Consider the following 24,722-nt stretch of genomic DNA (forward strand, 5'->3'; position numbering starts at 1 on the left):
TCTAGATTGTTTAAATAGTAAGAAGTAGGCATAGAAAAAATGCAAATGTTGGATATTTTTTCAACATAATTTGATTTCTTTCCCCAATATAATTGGAAAAATATTGTTGAATACATTGGTATTTGAATCAATATCTAGGATAAAGAAATGGGATATTTTCAATTTCGTGTGCAAGTAAAATTGAAACTCTCTGGGTTTTACTGTAGAAATGGTTGCTTCATTTTCCAATGTGTGTAGAATAAAATATCTCTGTTCTTTTACATGCAAATGCAGGAAAAGAAAGGAAATAATTTGGTCTAGATGAAGAAGAGCAAAACCTACTTATTTTCTTAGAAAAGTTGGGAGATATGTCTAGCCTTATGCCATGCAAACAAAAGATAGAATCATTCTAAACAGCAAGGAAAGACATTCATTTTCCAGAACTCTCTTAGAACCAAAGATCTGACTCTTAAAACTACTTAAAGACTGTGGGAGAACTGCCACAGGTGCTTTCTGAGGAGCCAGAAAAACCATGTCAGATCACACATGAAGAGACTCCTGTGCTTCCTTTGTTGCCTGGTTCTTGGATTTCCTGTTACCATCTGGCCATATCAATGTTCTGGATTGTTTTAAGGCAGTAGATTACTGTATTTCTGCTATCTTCTTATTTTGAGGCTTACTGCTGTGGTAATTTGAGTGCAAATTAAGCAAGAGAATTCAATAGCCATCCAGTGCACAGTATATGAATAGCTTTTAATAATGTGCACTGCTGGAGATTATATAAATGATTTTTCTTTGAACTTTAATTTCTTCTTTTTATAAGTATTCCAAAGTTCTGCTGCATTAAACCTACCTCTCTCCCTTTATCAGTTAGTTAAAAGGAAAGATTTTTATGTGCCAACATCAAGCAGCTCACACAAAGTTAACTGAATGCTAATTATGGTTCAGAAATTTTCTGTGCTCAGAGCTGATTATACCCAAAGCCAAAAAGTGTCCCCCTGCTTGGTTCCTATCTTTTCAGGTTTTCTAGGTACCATCAAACTGCAGTTCCTCAAGCGTTCAAGTATATAAAGTCAATCCACTTTCAAATTAGACCATTTTTGAAAGATGTGCTGAGGAATAATGAAAATGTTCAGTCTCCCTTTCACTTTGCCTCAGGTCACATTTAGAAAAGTGTTTCTTCTAGGCTGTCATCTATGGGGATTAAGCATTTGCTGAGTCTTGGAATTGAGTTTTTTTCTACATAGAGATATTTTATTGACTCAAAGTCATTATAACCTCTGAACAGTGAAGGTGTGGAGGTATTGGCTGTGAAGCCTTGGAGCAGAGGAGCAGCTGTAAAATGTGGGGGTGGAGAAGGTTCATTTCTGGGTCTGTTTCTGGGATGAGTTTACACTTGTCAGAAGAGGATTAAATGTTCTTTACACACTATTTTAAAATTTACCTCCCCTCCAAAACCAAACCAAACCAAACAAGAGCTCAAAACCAACACTTGGTGATGGAGTTTAATAAACACTAAGAATTATAAGTCTTAACAGGAATATAACACTTGAATTCAATATCCTCCAAAAGCTGTTGTGATAAAAATTGTCTTTCCATCACAATCATTACTAAACTTGGAGGAAAATAAAATATTAAGAAAAAAAAAACTGGTCCCTTTTTCCATTAATTGAAGAAATAATTCTGTAATATTTTGATGTTAGTTCATAATGTGATTAAATAGTTTCCTAAATATATTTTAATTGGTTTGATACAATCTACTTTAAATTTCTCTGATATGAGTGCAATAGAATAACTTTGCACTTAACTGGGTTGCAAAACAGACTGTATCTCACAGATATACTTTCAGAATGCTAGTTTACTCTGATTTTTGTATTGCATCTGAGGGAGATTTCAACTTCAGTACTAGCCAGCATATATTTTAAATGGCTCAGATGTTAGAACTACCTTTTAATATAATAAACTCAATTCCATATAATTATTGCAGTATAATTACTTTAATCTAAAGCTTTGCCATTACGTTTTCTATTTTCAAATTACAGTAATCAACTGCATCTGCTACTGCAACGGATGAACTGTAATGCTTATCTGCAGATGTTTAATTTTTACTTATAACTCCCTAATCTTGATTGCACTGGGATGAAACTTTAAAGGTCTTCATGTAGGGGAGAAATGTTCAACCTTTGTCATGAAGCATGGAGAGGAACTTTTTCTTATTATTAAAAAAAACCCCATGCAATGCAATTAAGAAAAAAAGTTGAGACTTGCCTAGAAAAAAATGTCCCTTTAGTTATGAATATTTGAGTTTCCCAGTGAAAATAGGTCGAGGTTAGGTTTCACTACACATTTTTCTGTGCAGAGAAGGTTTGATTGTGAATTGTCTCATTGATGGCAGTGCATGTGAGACCCAGCTCTTCAGCAGAGAACTTTCCAGTGCTCTGCTCATGTCCCCAGTTGGAAGCCCCACAACTCTGAGGAAAGAACCACGTGTTCTTACTGCTAGTAGGCTGAGCATCAATTACCCCCAGGCTGCTCTTATAGACTCCCCTCCAAACCATATAGGCAGCCTAGATCTGAACCTGGTTTGTTTCTGCCTTTGAGTACTCAGGTATATCAGGAATAAACCATCTGTGCGAGCAAGGAGAACGTATGACAGCGATGGGAGTTATTTAGGAGACAGGAATATATTTGTTGATTTCCTCCCACACCAGTGACAGTTCCTTAACTTTTCCCTGGAAGGCTGCATGGTTCTTAATGTATTCATTGTTAGAAGAAAAAAGCCCAAACAAACCAGTGAATAATATTTGGATGACAATTATTTTCCTATTTTTGAGCTGCTTAGGCAGGAGGTATTTTATTCATGGGTAATTATGCTCTGTAAATTGTCCAAAAGTTTTGAGAAATATTTCTTGCAGCCAATTATTATACCAACATTATATCAACATTATTCAGTCTTTCACTCAGGTGCCTAGATTCTTGCTTTAAGTAGCCTCAAAATTAGTTTTTGGGTTTTATAAGAGGTGTCAGAGTGGCAAAGCTGTGGCTTTGGGATTGACACTTTTTGCCACAAGGCCTTTTCTGGCAATGATAAAATTAGAAGGTAGAAGATTATTACTTTTTCCTCATATTTTGGGGGTTTATTATCAGGCTCCTTTCGATTTTTTAAAATTTATAAATTTGCTCATCATTTGTACTATATGTGCATTCAATATTTTCTTTTCAAAGTTTCTTGACTCTTTTTGCAATGGTAATGACTTGTTTTTTCCATATTCCAAGTGGTGTGGATGATTAACTTGTAGTAAGTGGGATCAAATTTTGAGGATTTGCTTATGGAAATCAGTAGATGCCTAGGAGATTGTGTAACCTCTCTATTTTTGCTGCCTTATTTTCCCTGCTTCTCCATCACTGCTTTTTTTCAGATGAGGATATAATTTTGCAGTTATCCCAGAAGTAGGACTTCAGACTGCATTTCCCAAGACTCAGAGAAACAATACTATTCTTAAAACAAAAATATTCTAGGTCACATTTTTGGCACATGTCATAAATTTAATGTCTTGTGAGTATTTATATAACATTCTACCATCAACTAGTCTACTGTTTTATTAGGGAGTTTTGTTTCCTCACTCCCCCAGCTCTAGTGATTATCTCCAGCTGAATATTTGGCACCTTGACTTTAATTTATTATTTTAAATCTCTTTATTTTTCTTTCTGTTAAAGCTCACAAATATATAATTCATTATATTCTCTAGGCTTAGAACTTAATAAAGTACTGATTCTCCAAAAACTTTGAAATTTGAACATTACTGTTTGTGTATTTGAATTTTTGCCTTGCAACAAATGATTGAGAAACTTCTTGTTCAAATGCTGTCCGCACCTATCTTATCTAAGACAGTACTTTTGTTTTATCCATGTTTAGTGTTTCATAGTTCAGAATATGGATGTATGAGGCACAAAAGATAATCAGTGTTGCGACACAAAAGTGTATCTGTTGTCTATTTGCAGAACTGTACAGATGTACATCTTTTGAACTGCCATCAGAAACGTTTCTTATAGTTCAAGTTTATTTTCTCTTCAAGTATTTAGTATTTGATTGATGAAAAATCACATTAGTGGTTAAACTGAAATACTGCTTCATATGCTCTCAAAGGACTTCCTTCCACTCCTGAATCAAATTATTGAAGAGGGTTTAAAGAACATGGAAGGTGAGGGAAGAAGCTGAAATCAATACAGCTTAAAATTTATCATCTGAGTTTTGAAGTTTCTGACTCCTGAGTATCATTTTAAGACTGTGATCCTATTAAACCTGGGCCAGAGCAGTGCTCCTTCTTTTCCTAGATAATGGCCAAAAAAATGCATAAAGCAGCAGATAGTAATGAGAGAAGGCGCTGGTCTGGAACTTGAGCTGTCTAGGTCAGATTCCTGTCTTTGCTGCATGCTGCCTCAGGCAAATCATTCACTCTCACTGGGCTTCCATTCCCCATCTGTCAAATGGAGAAAATCAGTGCCACCTTATGCCTGGCCTTCATTTTGCCTATTTTTATTGTTGTTCATAGGAAAAAGAAATATTTCCAAATATGTGTTAGTATAGTACCTAATATACTGGAGCCATTAGGTACTTCCATAATACAGTAAGGCATGGCAGCCTCTGGGCAGGGGCATTTGGAATGTGCATTCTGTGAAATGGATGTGCAATCTGCTTCAGACCAGTTGTGAAATAGTGTAGAACTTTCTCCTTGCCTTTTTGTAAGATTATACATTTTATTGTTAGGTTACCATATTGTAGTTGCTGTAAAGAATTAGTACTGTCAGTACTTCCCACCCCAACGTGTTATTGTCTGGGTTCCCCCATCCTGCCTAACCCCTCCACTCACAAACACCCTCACAGTAGGGCATTATAAGTAGCCAGAGTACATCAACTATTGATAGGTAATGGCTTTTTAATGGCTTCCATTGCCCTGCTAGAAATATAACTTTCAATTTTATGGCTCTTTTGCATTTCATGATCCCACGGTGCCTATGAATGTTAGGACTTGATAGAGATTGAGTGGACATAACGAAATGCATTCATGCTGCCTAACTCTGGGCACTTAATCAGGTTGAAAATGTAGCCAGAGCAGGACAGTTTGGGGCAGAACATGCAGCAATTCTGGATGGCCCTCTGTTCCAGCATCTCTCTGTACGACTGTAGATTGAATTGAGGGAATTTACCTGCTCAATTGAAGGAGGGAAGTTGAGTGCTAAAAGTCAGATGACTTCTCTACTCTTTGTTTCTCTCTAACACAGCAATGTTCAGTGTTTTTATCTTATTAGTGTATCTTTTTCCAACATAAAAACTTTGCTACCACTATGAAAACCAGCAATTTATAAATACCTGAAGATGACCTGGGGTGTGTAATGATGTTTTCAGCTAAACAGTTTTTACATGGAAACACTCTCTGAAAGTCTTCTGACAGGATCTTTTAATACAGAGTTTGAGCAAAATTAGTATCTGGAAAGAAATAATTTGTCATGGTGTAAAAACTGTGTGTACTCAAATTTTAATGTATCACTTAAAATGAAAATGAGAACATGAATTATTTTGACAGGAATTTAGCAAGGTTGGAGATTATTCAGTAGTGCAAGTATTTCTTCTTTTTAGATTAATTTGACCATTTTGAATCAGTAGAAAGTAGTATGTATTAGTGTGGTAAGATGAAAATTAATGTGCTGTCTCATGAAGATGAGCTGAGTTACAATGTTTTTCATCCTGTGCTGGAAGTTCAGACATCATAAAATCTTGGTTTTTGGTATCATTATGCAGCAATGTTTTTTCTCCTTTCCCCTTTCTTTCTCTGTCTTCGTCCTGCACTCATTTCAATCTCCATCCCTCATTACAGAGTCACAATCAGGAGTTTCTTTAAGTTTGATTTTCTTTTTTATATTGCAATGATTTTTGTGTTATTGTTTGATACATACAGACAGACAGACATCACTGCATTGTACTGCAGAATGCAGCAGTATCCCCATGGCCTGTTGGAGTCTGTGTGTGGCATCACTGCTGGAGATTCAGATGTGCTCACTGTCCTGAACATGCATACCATGGTGACCCTGTCAGGAGCATGGGGCACACCTTGTAGGACCTACTTTTTTATTATTATCAATGCACATATTTAGCATTTTTCTTCTCTTGCTGTTGTCCCTCCAAGTCTGGCAATATTTCTAAGTTAGTCACTTAATTTGATCTCTGGCTTTCTGATCTCTAGTATGGGACAATAATGGTGCTTAACCAACTCTGTATAGCTTGCTCAACTCTGCAGTTAAAATTTACTCAGTCATCATTGAAAAAGATAAATTAGCATTTTTTTGCTTGGCCATTACACAGTATATGACAGAAGTGGCTTTACCAAAGTGTGAGAATCACAGTATTTCAGCTGGTGGACCCCAGGTACTTCGTACTGCCAGAAATGAGTACCTGGGGTACTCACTCAGAAATGAATGAAATATAAATAGAAGTCATAATGAAAAAGAAAGAAAGAAAATCAGCATATCAGAGGCAAAGCTTGAAAGAAAAAAGTCAAATAAGTGGTATTAATGTCTATTTCTCATTTATTTGACTTGATTTTTACAATTGGAAAAGCTGGGTACTGGGGAATAACCTGTGTTATAGTTCTCTATACATTAATTGTCAGCATGTAGTATGAATCTTCATTTCCTGTAAAGTATTTAATATTTTTTCTATTACAGGGACTCAGTATGTGTATATTTTTTGAAAAGGAATATTAATTTCTTCCTAACTCTGTTCCCTGCTTTTGCTCTTCTATTTTAGTCCCTTTTAGAGTTAACACATCCAATTACAAGATGGGGACAATGACAAAGCTGAAAGCTTTGAGTTGAGATGTGAAGTCGGCCTATGCCAGGCACGCATCAATTTACATGACAGTGGAAGGTCAAAAATCTCATTATTTGCACTGTTTATGGCTTCCTTCCTAACCAATAGCTTCAAGGGCTGAACTGTAGGTCCTAGAAAATCATGTGATCTATGAGATGATTTATTAATTTGAACCACTTGATATTGCCTAAAGCTATGAAAATAGGATATACTAAAGAACATTATTGTAATTAATCCATTAGGAATTCCTTCAATTATTCATGTGTTTTAATCACTTGGGCATTTAACACAGTGCTAAATTATAATCATCTGATTACATACAGATCTGTGTGGAGCTCTGACAGTCTTCTATGCTGAAGGATAACGTAGGCAAATGCAGAAAAATGACTTCATCCTAAAGAAACTGATTAATCTCAAACTCACCTGCTGGAATTTAGGTGGTGTTAGAAGCATTGTTGTAACCTCTTGAATTTGTCAGAAAATCTGATAGAATTGCTAGATAGAGTTGTGTTCTATATTCCTATTTTTACACTTATATTTCCAGCTTTTTATGATGATGAAGGTTACCTTGCAAACAACCTGTGAAATGAGGAGAGAACAACATAGTGCTCTTTCCTTTAATCTGCAAAAAAGAGCATTTTTCTTTAAATCCAGAGATGATCACAGTAATCTTCTAAGCTGACCTTCCTCAGGCAGAGGTCTTCTCACAGGAATTGGATCATAATTTGTATTTCAAATATGATTATTATTTTTAACAAAATGAACCAATAAAGGGATCCCTCAACATATTTAATTACTTTAAAATTTTATCTTATTTTCCAGATTTGTCTAGCTTGAGTTTTTAACTTTTCAGTCATAATTGTTTCATCTTCCTCAGCCTCAAAAGTTTTCTGTATCCAGATTTCTTTGCCACTGATGAATGTCTTCACAGAGACATAGTAATCCCTTCACTCCCTTTACTTTGCAGTCATTCTTTGAAGCTACTCCTCTGTTTTCTGATCTCTTTGGAAGTTTGCACTCTAAACCAGAATGCTCATCTGAGGGGTTGAGGGGTTTTTGTGTTTGAACAAAGATAAAGTCTCTTTATTCTTTGCTCCTAGAAGTGTGGTTTTGCATTTTGCTGAACTAAAAAAAAAAAAACTGAGTTCATCCTATAGCAATAAAATATCCTTCTGGTTATTTGTTCACCAATCTTTGCATTTGGCCATATCAGCAATTAATAGCATCTTTTAAATTGCTGATAAAATAATTGACAAGTTGGACCAAGAGCCAGTCCCTTCTCCATTCATAGATGTTTTCTCATTAATGAGTGACCTCTACCACTCGTGTTTAATAACATCTTACCTATGACAGAGTAAAAATGAACAGAGACATAGCTGAAAGAGATGAAAGCTGGTGGATGTCATAGAATAACTGAATGGCCTGGGTTGGAAGGCATCCTAAAGATCATCTGGTTCCAAGCCCCCTGCCATGGATCACACTAGTGACAATAGAGCATGGAGGTACTGTGTCAGACATCTTTGTGTCACCTAATTCAGAAGACACAGAAAAATACCCATGTCTAAGAGAGATAACAGGTATAACTCCTGGTACCTTCTCAGGCTCCTTGGGTTAATAAAAAACTAAGTGTATGCTACTTAGCTGTCAAAATGTGCAGTTACTGAGTATAATGTTTATTGTAATTTGTCCAAGATGAACAGCTCCAGCTGTGCTGCCTTCATACTCAGTAGAGGAATACATGAAATTTCATGTTTTTTCATCCTTTATTACCATAAACTAGCTCCAGACTCACTTTTTGTAAATGTGAGTTTGTTTTATGTATGTATTTGCCCAAAGAGGAAAATGAGAAATGATAGTTCTTGTTCATTAACTATGAGAAATACCAGAGTTTTCTCTTATTTAACAAATATAGATAAAATTGAGACTTCTCATTGTTTTTCAAATATGTCTTCCAATTTATATGTGATCTGCTGCATGGAAAAAGTGTGAGACTATTAAATTACAGCTTTTCTATTTCTTTCCTGCAGTGCTACTCTGCAGTAACAACACAATATGGAGATTCCTGAGAATTTCCTAGTTCACTAGGAAGTAACAACTTTGATTTTCTGACAGGTGGTGGTGGAAGTTTGCAGAGTGCTTCATGTCATCTGGAAGTGTTAGGATAAGGCATGCTGTTGATGTGTCTGCTTCTGTAGTTTCTGAGTACCCTGTATCACTGTTCTGTTTGAGGATTTCACTGTAACACTGTAAATACACTGCCACTGCTCTGCCTGGACAGGCATTTAACAAATGTTGACAGTACATAATCAAAGATAGCACCATGCCTTGAATACTCACAAGTGACAATCTTTCAATTTTAAATAGTGCTGGCCTGCTAAACCACTTTAAAAAGCTGGTTTTTCCCCCCGAGCTATACAATAATCAGCTTTTCCCTGATGTGATCTTATGTAAATACATCACTAGATTAAGGCTCATGCTGATAAAGTTCTTTCTGTAATGAAAAGTTCTGATTCAATATTTCAAGATTATTTTGAGGAAGGAAATGGTCTCAGGTGTTCCAGTTATGGGATTTCTGGAAAGTGAGGGCAACTGTAGATAGTCTGTGATGAACAATTTGGTTACCCTGTGCCCTGGAGGAAATGTTAGGTGGCTAGAAATATGAAAATACAGTCTTATGCAAGTGTATAAGTGCATTTATATAAGTGCATAAGTGTACACTTACATAAGTATGTAAGGCAGTGTTTCTGTACTTAAAAAAAAGAATATTCTATGTGTGTTTTGGAGATGGGGATTAATAAATTGATGAGGAGCTCCTATGGCACAGTTTTATCCACACATTTAGTGCACATAAGGATCATTAGGCTCTTGTAGAAAATCAATAGCTTGAACCTGGCTATTAAAGGGTCTTTAGCTGCTGATATTCTGTGTGCTAATTAATGAGTAAAACCATCTCTTTAAATGTAGTTTTATTTGTTTGGTAACTCATTTTGTGTGTTTTCTGTTCATTTTCCCTGAGAAACTGCACTCACAAAAGACACTTCATCTAGAAGTTTTTCTAACTAACTGCCTTATTGTTCTCTCCTATTAGAACAAGCATTTAGAAGTTCCCATTGCTGTCAGGCACATTCACAACACACACATTATCTTTATAAAGTAATCATTTTAAATTCTATGGGTGGCACAAATGGTTGGTGGGGGGGCACTCAGCCTACCTGATGCTGGTTCAGCTTGAACCTAAATTGCAAGTATTGATCATCTTGGCCTGTGGACACTCAGAAACAACTGGAATGCTTTTCTCAATGGCCATGGCACCTGCCACTGCATTTGACTACTGTTCAAGTTGTCTGATATAGTGAAGGCTAAGCATTGCTGGACAGCCCTGGAAGTACAGAAAGCTACTGCATGTTTCTGAAGAGACTGTTTTAACTTGCTGTCTGTTAACAGGTAAAATAATTCAGATAAATTTCAGATAAAACAGATAAAATAATAGTATTGACATGAGGCAGCAAAAACATGTCACTTGGTAATTGAACTTACTAAATGGTAATGTGATTAAATACTGTATATAGAATGTAGTCACCCAAAAATTGCATAAAAAAGGCTCCTCCTATTACATTTTTAAATAATAAATAACTTCCTTGCTTGCCAGCATTTTTTCTGCTTCCCAAGTTCATCTCATCTTACCACAATTGAATTTCAATGTGCTGTTGTTTTTGGTCTCACTCCAGGACCATTGAGGAAGAAATCGTAGATGGAAAAAAGATAAAATAGTTTAAAATGATAATTTAAATCTCTAAACAGACTCAGGTGTTTGATAATCACCCGAGTCTGATCTTGGAAATAGCTGGACACTACATGACTCTCCTGTCCACATACAAGAGCTGGAAATGCTCAGCATATCCAAAATTAAGTGTTAATGACGTGAGTTCAATATAGTGCAGTTGATTATATTCTGAATTTATATTCTCTCAACCTCTGTTCAATCTTAGAGGCTTTTTGTATATAGGAAAATATAAATTATTTGCAAACAGTTTAATAAGAATCAAATGTTATAAGAATATATAAAAGCCTGTATTAGAATTCGGAAATTTCCAGTACTTTTATTTCATCTTCTTCATAACTTTATTGTCTTTGCATGTATATCCGAATAAACACAGATTTCAATTCTATCTGGAAATACCTTTTCTTTTACCTTCTATTTAATTTTCTCTGATATGTTTATCATTATTTTGCTAAGCATAAGGTTGCAAGCATGAAGTTAATGAGGTTAGAATTTTCAACGTGATTTTATTTAATGCAACATTATGTGTCAGCCTAAAAGTGCAGGTTTGTGTCCAGTCTGTATTGTTTTCTCTGAATATGGAAGATAATTTAAAAGTTTAGCTGATACTTCATCAGGGATCCAAGTGACAAATATGTTCATACTGATTCATGGATTCTGTCTCCAAGCAATGTATATATCCCTGGTAAATGAGGCTTCTGTGTCTTTTTGGAGGAAATGTATGAGTTATGTTCTACTGAAATATGAAATCATAAAACTTCTCCTGGTTTATAATCGATTTTATTCAAAACCAAAATGAAATACCAGACCTTTTTGGCTTCTCTTCCCAAGCATATTGTGCAGAAACATTCTTCTATTTCCTTGACCTCCTCCTTCAGTGATCATATTATGAATAAATACTTCTCATGGTCAAATAAATTTTTAGAAACATCTCATTTCAGCTAGTCCATTTCAGCCACCCCAAAAGGGGTGCTCAGCTGCACCCCTTTTCCTCTCTCTTCTTTAACCATTTACAGGACTGTGCCTATCAACAAGGCATTATAGCATCTGAAATCATTCAGATTTTGCTCCCGTTCTTCAGTGAATAAAAGACAGCAATGATGGTTGCTTTGTAGCAGTAAGGAACTAATTTTGTAGATGATTTATTATAACATTTTCTTATTCTAAGCTGTTTACATCTGAAAATACCTCAGATTAAGGAAAGCATACTGTAGAAATAATAATTTCAGATTCTACTAATAAATTGTTTATATAAACAAGGAGGTAAGAGAAAAGGGGTCATGGAAATGTTTTGCAGTTGTTCAATTAGCTTCATTTGTTAGTGCTGCCCCCTCTGCAGGTCAGTCTCTGATAAGCAGCTTTTTTTGGGATTGGAGTTGATGGTAATGAGCCCTTTCTGTTACCAGTGCTGTGCTAATAATAAGTGTTTTTCACTGCTTCCAAAACTGCTTAGATGTTCATAAATAAGTCATAATCTCTGTGAGGTTTACTGCATGTGTTCTTCATTCTATGGCATTATAAAAAATTAGTTTGATGCATATGTGAGAATTGAACATAATTTCTCTGTCCTGTACTGGGTGATCTGTGGAAAAAAACATGATTGTTTATGTGTCCTGGACAAATTTATTCTTATTCTTTATTCTTGCTCTTTGGAAACTCTGTGCCACAAAATAAGGATGGACAGTTTGATTCATGTTTCTTTAGGTATAAATGATATAAGATAAAGATGTGCAGGGAATGATGATATAAATGATAAAGATGTGCAGGGAAAGGGAATTCCAGTTTGTTTCCAGGGATATTTTGCCAAATATTGGGCTAATTAGGAGCCTGAGCAAAAGTAAAATGAAGCATTTTCCAAAGCCATGATCATCTGAAATGGACTTCTGATAGTTATGAGTTAACTGGGAGCCTTCTGCTGTTTTTGTCAATGTTTTTGAGCACAATAGATGTAGAGTCATAAATGAAGTAAAGGCAGTTGCAGGAAGGGAGTGTTTCTAGTCCATATAATAAGCTCGAGACTAGTTTAAAAATGAACACCTCTTACTGTTATGAAGCAAAGCATATGTCTTATATATTATGGAACTGTGTTTACAATTTTATCATTACTATAAAGCATAAAATAGGATTAATACTGCTACTGATTAATATGGTTACTTTTAAAACCTGTAAAAATAACAATTTAAACCAAGATCAATCAACGAATTCTAGTGGAACTTTCTCTTTAGAATTTGTTGGCATTTCCGTAGGTTTACAGAAGTTAATCCAATAATCGACTTGTATTCATTTCCTCTACTTTTTGTCCATCCTTCCCAAAGTTATACTCTTATGATACTACTTCTGGCACAGAAAACATTATTTCATAAGTCTTATAAAGCTTTATTCTCATCTGTTTCAGTTTTCTGACTTCTGCAAAATAGGATTTTTTCTTGTTGAAGCATGATGATATACAGATGTAGAAAAAAAATGCATCTATTTGTATGGAGATCTATGGGTCTTAGGTATATTCATCCTGTGACTCTGAGATAAAAAATCTTTTTAAACAGTCCAATAGACTCATTAATTCTCCATGAGCTATGACATTGATGGCATTTTCTGGTAGATTGCTACCCTATCAGAGCAGACCATTCTCACAAAGAAAATGGATCAGTCCTGGCATGTTTGCCTTGCTCAAGTTGTGTCTCTGACCTCCCTGTGCCCCAGTCCCTCTCAGTGGCAGAGGATGGACCTTTTCACCTTTGGAATACCCAACCCAGGGAGTCTTCTCAGCTATGTGATTTTACTGAATTAAAAAAAAAAAAACCTAGCAAAAAGCAATGGCATGTGATTGTTCAAATTTGCTATGTTACCCTTGAAAAAGCTTTTAAAAATAACTAAACAACTTCTTAGGGCTTGCATATCCTTTTTATCCCCTCTCATTAATCCAATTTTGTCCTGTAATTTTGGAAAATGAAATGTTACTCTGTACCTGTAACAAGTCTTGTAAGAATTCGGTCTTTGACATATTGACAAGAAAGCTTCTTGGCAGCTATAAAACTCTAATTTTTTCACCAGTAAATAGATTATGTTTCTCTTTGCTGAGAAATATTTCTTAACACTGAAAATCTAAAACTCCCTGCCACTTTAACCAAGGGGAGTAGACATATGTACTCTGGAGAACTGGTAATAGCAAGCAGGAATATTTTAATTAGCATTAACAATGGATTAACATTAAAATCTTTCTACTCATATCCCAGTCACTGTCATGTCTCATAGCGCCATAATCTGACAGGAGGAAAACCTTTTCTCTCAGTTTAGTTTGGCTACTGAATCATCCAATGAGAGCTCAACCCTATATACTTATAAAACCAAGAAATTCCTCTGGCACAGCGAAGGAGCTCTCTGAAATTCCCTTCAGTGAAATTCCCACTCTTGGTTGTGTTGCTGATTGCTCTTGATGCAGTCAGTTGGTTGTTGCAGGTATCACCAGGTGTTCTGTGACCCACACAGCACTGTGAGATAACATGTGTGATCACAGATGTTTTCCTATTAAGCCAGAAGTCCTGAATGCAAACTGAAATCAATTATTAACATATGTTGTCCCAGAAAAATGTTCAGAGTTAAAAAAGCCAGAAGAATTCTGGAGCAGTCTGCCCCAATATTCCAATTTCTTTCTTTTCTCCTCATTTACAATAGAGGTTCACTGTGCATGAACAGGCAAGACCTATAGACATTTTATATATGAAAGATGATGACCTTTATGAGATGAGAAAAAAACCAGAGTGGTTTCCCCTATACCTGTATAGTATTTTCAAGTGCTTCCCACAGAGTTTCCAGAGAGACTAGCACTGCTCAGCTTTTCCCTATATTCTAGACAAATTAAAATTTACCTGTTTTCTTTTGGCAAAAGTAGAGCCCCAAATTTTAGTCAATACTGAAGCATACAGGAAGCTTTTGTTACCTGGTATTTAATCCAGCTGCCTTTTTTCCCCTATAAATAGACAAACAAATGATGAAAAGGATAAAAATAGGTAAACAAAGTTCAAGTTAATGCAACAGCAAAACCTTAGAGAGCAATATACAGTGAGGGTAAATAAATAGCTGATATATTTTTGCTGATATCTTTTTCTGTTCGATTTTTCATTCTGCAGAAAGAGAATGAAATTTTCCTTTCCACTCACAAATCCTTTCCTTTATCTACCAAAATCAGGTATCATAAAATACTATTGAAACTTGCCTCTGCTGAGAAAAACAAAATCAAAGCAAACCCTGCTTTTTCTCTGAAGCATCTCTTGTAATATTCCTTAATGTGTCAGCAGTCACCCACACATTCATGCAGAACTGGATTCTGTAAGCTTGCCCTATTTTTCAGTATTCATTTCACAACTTATAGCTGCAATCTCTAGTGGCCCAAAGTTTTCAGCAGATATCGCTGGTTTAATCTAGCTTTGTTGAAGTTAAACAATTTCTTGAACTTTCAGTGAAAGTTCTTGAAATACTTGTGCTAGAGTAGTCAGTTAATGCAACTGGACAGTTCTGTAAAGATTCCTCCCAAATTCCATATAGGTGCCAGTTTTGTCTGTTTCATCTGGAATATTCCTGAGGTATTCCTCACTCTTTAATGATACCTCTGCTTTTTCAAACTGCTGTTTCATTATAGAGGGAAGAATTATACAGTTTTCCATGAATCCATATAAAGTTCAGTTTCATTTTTCCAAGGATCAAATCTGATCAAGCAATATTAAGACACCCTTCCTACACCCATGTCCACTTAATCCCAGATAGAACACATTTCCTTGTAGTTCAAGTAAGTATTGCTCAAAATATCTGTAACTATGTGGCATCACACAGACCTTATATGATTCATCAGCTTGTGACTCTCTGGAGTTTTTAGCTTGAATGATTTAGATCACTCATAAAAATAGTTATTTAACCATCAATAGGAAATAAAATAAATATACAAAAACCCCAGCTTTACTTTCGGGTGTAATTGATTACAGATAAAATCCAATAACATGAAATAATGAAAACCTGCTTTGTTTAGGCAGTCCCTGTCTCTGTGCTCTGTTTCAGCTGCAGTAAACAGTTTGCATTTCCTAACTGGCATGTGCCCAGGAAGAGTTCAGGGTCTTGGTTACTGCTGCAGTAACATGTAAGGGCTCAGACCAAAAGTATTTCAGGTGTTTTTATTGCTCCACATTTGTCTTCTTGCTGGTACTCCCACTAGTGACTAGGTCTGTTTATTTTCCTTCTGACCTGTTTCACTACTAACTCCCAGTTGAATCATCTCCCCATTCCCAGATCCTGAAGTTACTCGGGTTCTCTGAGTGCTCTTTAAATTCCTTTTTCATTTCACCTAAATTATGAAATTATTAACTGTATTTTGGGAAAGGAAGGATCCCATGCAGCCTAGATTGATATATTTTTCACACATGCTTTTCTCATGTTAACTTACAATATGACCAGTTTTTCTCTAACATTGTGTGTAATATATTTTTTAACAGTCCTTGGGTTTGTAAATGTGGAATTCACTGTCAATCCATTTCCTTTCCTCAAAAGACAGAGTACACAATCTGAAGACAAGAAGGAGGTAAATCAAATGCACAGCTTCAGAAGCGTGATGTTAATTCCTTTTCTAAATCATTATTATGACTATATGAAGTACAGCATCATTTGTTTGAAAAAAATTAGTGGTATCTTGAAATTTAATGTTCTACAGTTTAGGCTTATTTTAAACTCACTGCAAAATTACAGCATGATGATTAGTACCACACAGAACTTCTGATTCATGTATACTTCTATTATAGAAGAAAATTGCTGTGGACTTGATTAGGGTTTGAAGTAAGGAAACAGATACAGTGCAATCTGAATGTCTTGACATCTTCTGAACCAGTTTCAGAAAAAGTATGTCCTTCTAGAGATCTATCTCAAGTGAATATCTTCATATCTGTGGCAAGTAAGGCATGTTTTTCAGGTGCATAGAAGCAAACCCTGAAGATTTCAGCAAGGACTCTTCCTCTCCATTCCCTCTTGAGTAATGTTATTGAATTTCCCATGAATACATCCCATCTCTGGAAACACTCCTCTGTGTTCTTGTACCTCCTGAAGATTTTATTCAAATACTGATGTGGGAGCATGTCCAATAACGCTCTCCCATTGCATGTGAACAGTTGCTCCATGTCTTTGGAAAGGCAGTACCCATTCCTGTTTATTATCCCATCATGGGAATCATTCTCCCAGAGGCTTGTCTCTTCCCCTGTGTCTGGTTCCCCATTCACATTCCCTGTGGACTACTGAATCTCTGAGATGGGGCCCTGTGGGAAGTGTGGCAGTGTGTTGTGAGAGCTGGCCTTTGAGCTGGGACATCAAGGATTTTATGGCTGGCTGTTACATGGGCAGGCAGTTTCTCTGAAGGTTTATATCCAGAAAACTTGAAGTTTAATTATGTTAACAACATTTTGAAGTTTTAGCTGTTTGGAGCTGTACTACATGGTGCTACATTCCAGGGCTCATGGGCACAGGATTGGTTTTCTCCTTGCGTTGGACAGGAGCGATATAGATGTATTACACCAGAGAAGATGGGTGACTTTCTGCAGATGCCTTGCACAGACTGATCAGAGAAAAACCTCCAGTGTCCAAAGGGATGAACTCTAGTTTCTAGAGTACATTAATTTCGTTCAGAAATGGGATGTAGGAATAGTTGAGAGCATTCTCTTTTTAAAAGAACTCTTATTTCTGTGTAATAACTAACGCTCATATTTAGTTCTCACAAATTAATATTCTGTTCCAGTAATCATCTGGAAATCCAGACTGAATATTGTGTGGTGAAAATGTATTTCTTAGCACAGTAAACACAAATTTAACATTAATATTTATTTGCAGAATGCCACCTTTGAAAGATACAAGATAAAATCTGTGAAATATGCTTAAACTAGAAGAAGTTTTTCTGCTGAAGTTTCAGAAACTCTGTTATCATACTGAAATTCAGCTTACTTTGGTAGTGGTTTGTGATGGGCATACAGCCATGTCTGGAGTGCTGTGTCATGCTAAGGACTCAAAGGACCGGGTACCAGCAAGTGTTGTTCCAACAGTGCAAATTCAAGCATTGTTCAGTTCTAAATAGCAGTGGGTCTGAAATATGTCCCTAGATGTGAATCTGAGTGAAGTGCCTCCCTTTACTTTGGCAGCCTAAAAATCTGTTAAGGCAAATGCTTCTCTGTTGTCATGGACAGAATTTACTGACAGCTTTTTTCTTACAGCTGATTGATAGGCTGTTTCCAGAGGTGGAATTATTGTCCTTGCCTGTGTGGATAGACCTGAGATGTCTCCAGTTGTTATAGATAGGTATGGGATTTTGTGTTTAACATTTTGCACAAAGCAACATACTTAAGCCAGAGTTCAAATGTCCACAGGAACCTTCACGAACATAAAAGTTGCAAATCTGTGTAATTGGCATGCAGATTAATTCAGTTCAAAGGGAAGCTGACTGATTAAAAAAACTTTGAGTTCCAGTATCTTGTAAAAGATAAATTGCAGAAAGTGGATACTTGTTCCTTTGCATCCTTTGATTGTTTTGCATAATCAGTAGGAACTCCTGATGGACGTGAAGGCAGTGAGCTGCTGTGCTCCATTATGCTTGCTTTCTTTAGGAAACAGTGGGTTTACAATTGAAAAATCAGCTTTGTTTTACAAACTCTGGTGTGTACAGTGCCAATTTTTTTTTTCTTTTGGCTCTTTCCTACCTATTGCCTTTAAAAATCATGTCTGACATTTTTAGTTGCAGACTGTGTGTGAGAGCACAGTGTGAGGGGAAAAAGAGGGGAGTGAAAAAGGGGCCACTTTGGTGTCCTGCCACAGGCTGGGCACAGCTCTGTGTGCAATCAGAGGGCTCCCCTGGTGCAGTCCATGGCTGCTTGGCACAGGGCTGCTGCGGCTGGCAGGGTGGCTCTGTCCTCAGCAGCGCTCATCTCCTCGGCACCTGCGGCTGGAGCCGGCTGAGGAGCACACAGGGACCTGCTGGGGGCTCCTGCCTGACCTTGGAGTGGCTCCCAAGTCCTGGAACGCTGGGTAGGTTCCTTTCCTTCGGCTTGCAGCCCCTGAGCAGAGTTGTTAGGTCCTAGTCAGTGTTGGGTGTTGCTAACGGCCTCTGGCTTCTTCAAAGTGTCAGTCTGCAAAGGAAAATAATGCCAAGTGGGAATTGATGGGTCTGCCTCTGTGAATGAGAAGGTAGCATAGAGAAATGGTCCCCAAGCGTACAACTGGCTTTAAGTGGCTCAGCTGCTTTGCTGCATTTGAGTGACAGTGGCATTAAGGCAGCACAGAATCCCAACTATTCATCTTTTCTGAGTAGAGCAGCTGTCTTTCAGTAACAGCTAGAGGAATGCAGCTCTCCTCTATGACACTGATGTCAGGCAAGCTCAGATAGGAAGGATAATAGGTTCATGCATAGAGGATTACATTATTTCCTTTACCTAAACAACTGACTAAGGTAAGAGGTAAATATTTATTTGCCATCTAGAGATATTACATTTTTCTTACCATTTAAGTTAAAATCAGAGTTAAAAAAATTAGATAAAATCTGATTTTACCCTATCTGTATATTTTACAAATACATTAATTTCCACATGAATAATTAAAACCAAAGGAATATTAATACACTAATTCCACTTAATTAATACTAGGAATGTATGAACTGAGAATGGTTAAAGAAATTTTAAATATTTTCCCTTCATCTCCAGTCCATCTCCTCTTTTCTCCTCCCCCATCTCCCTTTCCCATAGGATTTAAGTTAAGATAAATCTTTGGATTTAAGTTCTGTATATATCCTGCGGGAAAACTGAAGGTTAAGTTTTTGTTTAGGATGGAAGTGCTAGCCCCTGAGAAGAAAACACATGAAGAGAATGAAGATTTGCAACAGTATCCTCAGAAGCCTGCAAGCTGTAAGAAAATGCTTAGGAATTGCTGCTTGATAAAGCGAATTTTTGCCTGGAAAAGTTTGAGCACTAAAGGTACCTTTTCTATTGAAAATTTTAGTGTAGGAGAAATTGTTGTCCTTCCAAGAATTCTGATTTTTTGATACAGTGGTATTACTGAATTTAACATCAGTCAAGTTACAGGTACAAAAAGTCTCTGCTGTCTTGAGTCTATTGTGCAAGGAGATTAAAAATGGTACAGCTTTGATTGAGGTGCTTTATCATAATGTGATAAAAATAATTGTACTGCAGGAGTATTCATTTTGCAGCACATAAAAATACATGGTCTGCAGAAAAAAAATCCTTCAGTCAGAAGATAAATGAGTGAATGTAAAATCCCAGCAATTAGATGTATTAATTTATCAGAGCCCAACCCAAAATTCTGTTTTGATGAGTAAAACCTCCTTTCATTGTCAGAGTATATTTGCTTGGAAATTCCATGATCAATCCCTTTGTCTTTGAGGAAATGAAGAAAGGTAACACTCTGTCACATTTATACATGATGATGTTATGTACTGTATTTATAATAAATACTAAAAGAAATGCTTCTTTTTAAAATTAGAAGTTGGCTGTGAAATATCTCACCATTGAAAGTTGAACTCTTTTATGAATAATAAATTAAACAGCAACTGTCTTGAAATGATGATTAATCTGCTTCACATCATTTCCTTCAGGAACATATCAACAGCTAAGAATTTTATTCACCAGATTCCTCTTTTTACCATTGTATTTGTACTTTGCAATGTTATGTAAAAACAGGAGAAAAAACACTGCCCGAAACAATTCTTTTGCATTTTGGCAGCATTTTTCATTCCCTCGTACACAGTTTATGACAGAAACAAACAAACAAACAAACCTCAAACCAGGTCCTCAGTATATCCAATTTGTGTCAAACAGAATGAAAAGAAATGCATGACACTGCTTTGTCATGAAGAGCTAAGGCACCGTAACCTGAGTGTGTGATATGTTACTTTATTTACACATTTATTTTAAAGGCTATGCTTTAGTAGCTTAGTTCCAGCTTTTAGAAACAATGTTCTGGTTAAACACAACCTACCTTTGGTTTTAAACTGCACTGATCTCTGCATTGTCCAAATAAATTAGTGCTTCATATACTCACTCATTTTTAAAAGTTTAAGTTAATTTTTTCAACAAATGGCTGCTTTAATCACATGCATATTATGGTTTGCTAAATACATGTTTGATTTCCTATTATAGTAGCAGGTTGTATCTACAATTTGCTGCACTTTTTTTTTTTTTTGTATTGTTACTGGTGCTAATGAGGCAAAAATAGGTTTTCTGTAACTCTTTCAGAACACACATCCTTCTGTTCATGTGAATTTTTAGAATTTTTTCCACTGGATTATTTATCATCCGTCTCTGTAGCTTGAAGCAATCACCTTTCTAGAAATGATGAGTGAATCTAAAGTAAATTGCATTGAAGTTTATAGGTCCGATTCTTCACTACCTTCAAACTGGCTAATAATTTACACCTCCAGAAAGGGTCTTAAAACAATCAATAGGTGATGATAGAATTAAGGATTTATTCTATTTTGGTAAAATGAATTAGCAGACAGATGAACTACTGTAAAATCAGGCTCAGTTTTACTCTGGCAGAGACAGAATCATAATCTGACACATAGTTAACTCTAAGCCACTAATTTTGCTTTATTAGTAGTACCAAATGATAGAAAGCATATTCCCATAGGGATACCTTTACAAGAAGATTTGAATATTCATCAGGATCAAGAACACAGACATTCTGAGGTACTTTCTTCAGTACTGTGCTGCTGTCCAAGGTGACCTCACTGGCCAGATAGGTTTTGTTGGGCTGCAATGATAGGGCATTCCCAGTACTCATGACAGTGCTGTAGGAGCTGAGGGCATGTGGCCACAGAGCTGCTTGCTCAATGCCTACTGTTTTCTGTGGGAAGAATGAGAGTGGGCTTGCAAATCACATTGTGGTGGCTCATTCCCACTTAAATGTTCTTTTACACTAATCAGATTCCCCACTGGTTATCTTAATCTAAATTACACTGGTGAAGTGGTATAAAAATAGTCATCAGGCAGTTGAGACTTGCAGTTTAGTATTTAAAAATAACTGAAACTTTTTGTTCGTATTTCTAAAAAAACATGATAGCTCCAAGTATCAGATTATTTGGTAACTCATTGCCCTTGTAACAGTTTGCAGGTGGAAGTGCTGGTTGGTAATGGATATTTGATCTTTCTTTTAAAAGAGATCCATTTCTCCTCTACAATTCATTTTTCACATTTTAGTTTGTATAATCTTGCAGCTGAGTTTGTCAACATGTTTTAGCTTCATAGAATTAATTATTCTTTCAGAAACAATTTCCATTTATGAATTTGGAGCAGGAAAATAAATATTTGATTTAATGCAATGTTGGGATGATTTAACTCTATTTTCAGAATGGAAAATCTTCACTCTTATGATAAAATTTTAGAAGATGGGGATGTCTTCCTGCTCTCCCTGTTTCAAAAACTGGGAATAAGAAGAATAAGTACCAGAAAGATAATTATCCTCAACCCTTTTTGATGTAGAATTTAAACAGTATGGATTCAATGCATGAGTGCATCCTCAAAAGGATGATTATGAGAATTTAAAAAAAAAGCACTTTCTTGTATTTCAAAGAAAAGTAAATGGAATAACATGGTTGTCAGTGGGAGACGTTTTCATGCTAAACCCAGTATTTTAATCAATGCTCAAGGCTTGGTAATTTGACTAATTCCATCAGAGAGTAGTTTCAGAGAGCAGGTATCTTGTAACTGAGGCCAGAGGAACAGACTATGGCAGTGCCAGGAGTGCATCAGTGAGTGCTTGATGCTGCAATAAACTGAGCCCAAGTTTAAAGGACATGTTGAAAAACTTTTGATTTGAAACACTCGATTTCAAAAATGGGCAGCCCCGAAGTGTCCTTTTACTAAATTGGCAGCCTCCTCAGCTAACCTAGGGCAGTTATGAGTCTTTCACGATCATCCTATGCCATGAATATGCATTTGCTGCAGATTTTGTAAAATGCAAATGAGAGACACCAAGAGGACAGCAAGTTGTCTGTCATGAAGATAAATTTGGAGGCATTGTACTGCCGACTCTGTATTTCATACTGATAAAAATATTATACATGATCAATACTGTTTATTTATGTTTTTTACATTGTTTGTGTTTCCTCATATCACATATTTATGAGATGAGGTATGAGTGCTTTAGGAATAATCCCAAGCTGTCAATCACTGTGTGTGTTTTTCCCTGTCAAACAGTACATTTGACAAAGTATATAGGGAAAAAATAGCCCAAGTTATTTCAGAGCTAGTTAAAATTCTTCTCTGCCTAGGATACTTCATACTGTCTCAGACCTTAAATAGCTCAAAAAATCCTGCTGAAGATTGTCAGTACCAGATTTTTAAATATGGACTTCATGTGAATAGGGTAGTAGTTTTCTGTGGCCCGTTTGCCTTTGTCTGTCTTATGCAAATAAGTTGACCATTGCTTTGGAATCTAGTCACATCTCAGGGTCTCTCAAAGACCATGAAAACCTTTTTCCCTAGTTGTTAAAAATTAACAAAAATGTTTATTCATGTAGGATAGGGGTCCTTTGGACTAAAATATTTTTCCAATGTCCCTCAGCATTACCTGCTGCGGGCTTTTCTTTTGAGCAGTGAAGTGATGAAGCAAAGACAGCATGTAAGGTAGAAAGTGATGACATCAGGATTACATACAGGATTTGCATTCCACTATCAAAGCCCTCAACTGCCTTAATTATAAAACATCATGACTCATGAAACAAGATTATTTTTCCTAACTTGATTACTGTAGCAAAAATATCTTTTTTGTTTGCTTGTGCATGGAGTGATAGTTCCTTAAATCTTCCTGGTCCTAATTAACCTTCCTTGCAGGAAAAATATGAAATAAATGGTGTAGATAAAAGTGTCAGAAATAAACAATAAATAATAAATCTTCAGTGTCAGGAATACCATATACTCCTGACTTCATTCCCTTGTCTCAGCAGCTGCTCTTAACTAACAGTTAAACCTCTCCTAAACCATGGCTGATATGCAGTTCAGATCTTAACTTGTCCAGTAATTGAATTTTTATGGCATGTCAGACGTGTCAATTCTCATTTCCTGTAATTTCAAACTACATCCTGTGGTTTTTGTGGGTTTTTTTTCCCCTCGGCTTTCTCATAGATGCTTTGAGCATTGTTTGGTTTCTGTTGAAATCACAGATTTACCTTTTTATGGGTGCTAGGAAACATTTTTCCTATGTGCCTATAGAACTCCTGTTCACATGGCTTTGCAATTTTGAGTCTGAAAATCTCTAAGAGAAAAAGATGATGTGGGGGAGGAAGAGGGAAGAAAAAGAAGTAGGGATTGAGGAAGGGATTGAGAGAGAAATTGTGGAGAGACTGAGGACTGTGTCCCTTGCTGGACTTCTCCTTTCCATTCTAGGTGCTGAGCATGTAAATAATTAGATCATAACCCTTTGCAATATTTCTTGAATGCTGAAATAGGAGGCATTGCAGTCTATTACTGGATGTATTAATAACTGAAGAGATTAACATATCTGAGATTTTATGCTGTGAACACAAACATAGAAATCCATTTAAAAATTGAATCTTTAATAGTTTTAGGCAATACAGAAATCTTTATTTTGTGAAAACTACAGAAAGAAGTTTGCTTGAGAATTCGAAACAAGCAATGTTTAGCCCATTTCATCTATTTGAAATATTTATTGAAATGTTTTAGAATTTGATGCTGCAGCTCTTGATGTACATGTTATTCTGAAGTAAATTTGCTACCCAGGAAAATTTAAAGGGCAAAAACCTTATTAATTTTGTGTCTTTGAATGATATTTTTTTCACAATTAATAGATATTGCTCAATATTGCTTTGCATATTTCTTTAATGACAATGAAGGCTGAATTAGCACTGTTTTCTTATTTGTCTCTAGTAAGTCAAGGTTTCATGTTGCCTTATACCTTCTGGCTCTCCGTGCAAATGATCCATTTTGTGTTATGAAAGTTTTACCTTCTGAACAAATATAAAATGCATTGTATATAAATATACATAAATATATGTATATTTTTAAACTCAATTAACTGGATGGAAAATGTGAATATAATCTATTTAAA

The 24,722-nt window shown here is 36.0% G+C and overlaps 1 protein-coding gene across 5 annotated transcripts in view; it reads left to right on the forward strand.

The window, feature by feature from the left end:
• KCNIP4 (potassium voltage-gated channel interacting protein 4) overlaps positions 1 to 24,722 on the forward strand; it is a 388,682-nt gene that overhangs the window by 22,595 nt on the left and 341,365 nt on the right. Inside the window, exons 1-2 of one of the 5 annotated variants that reach the window (XM_071432620.1) lie at positions 18,545 to 18,671; positions 19,464 to 19,612. The exons of 3 other annotated variants lie outside the window; for them this stretch is intronic. In XM_071432620.1, coding sequence (XP_071288721.1) covers positions 19,465 to 19,612 — 148 coding nt within the window. In that variant the 5' untranslated portion in view covers positions 18,545 to 18,671; position 19,464. Of the gene's footprint in view, positions 1 to 18,544; positions 18,672 to 18,935; positions 19,093 to 19,463; positions 19,613 to 24,722 lie in introns of those variants that run through there. One more of the 5 variants, XM_071432619.1, reaches the window with a different exon arrangement.

Source organism: Agelaius tricolor, unplaced genomic scaffold (genome assembly GCF_023055355.1).
Source record: "Agelaius tricolor isolate 1412-34295 unplaced genomic scaffold, bAgeTri1.0.p SCAF_8, whole genome shotgun sequence".
Classification (NCBI taxonomy): Eukaryota; Metazoa; Chordata; class Aves; order Passeriformes; family Icteridae; genus Agelaius; species Agelaius tricolor.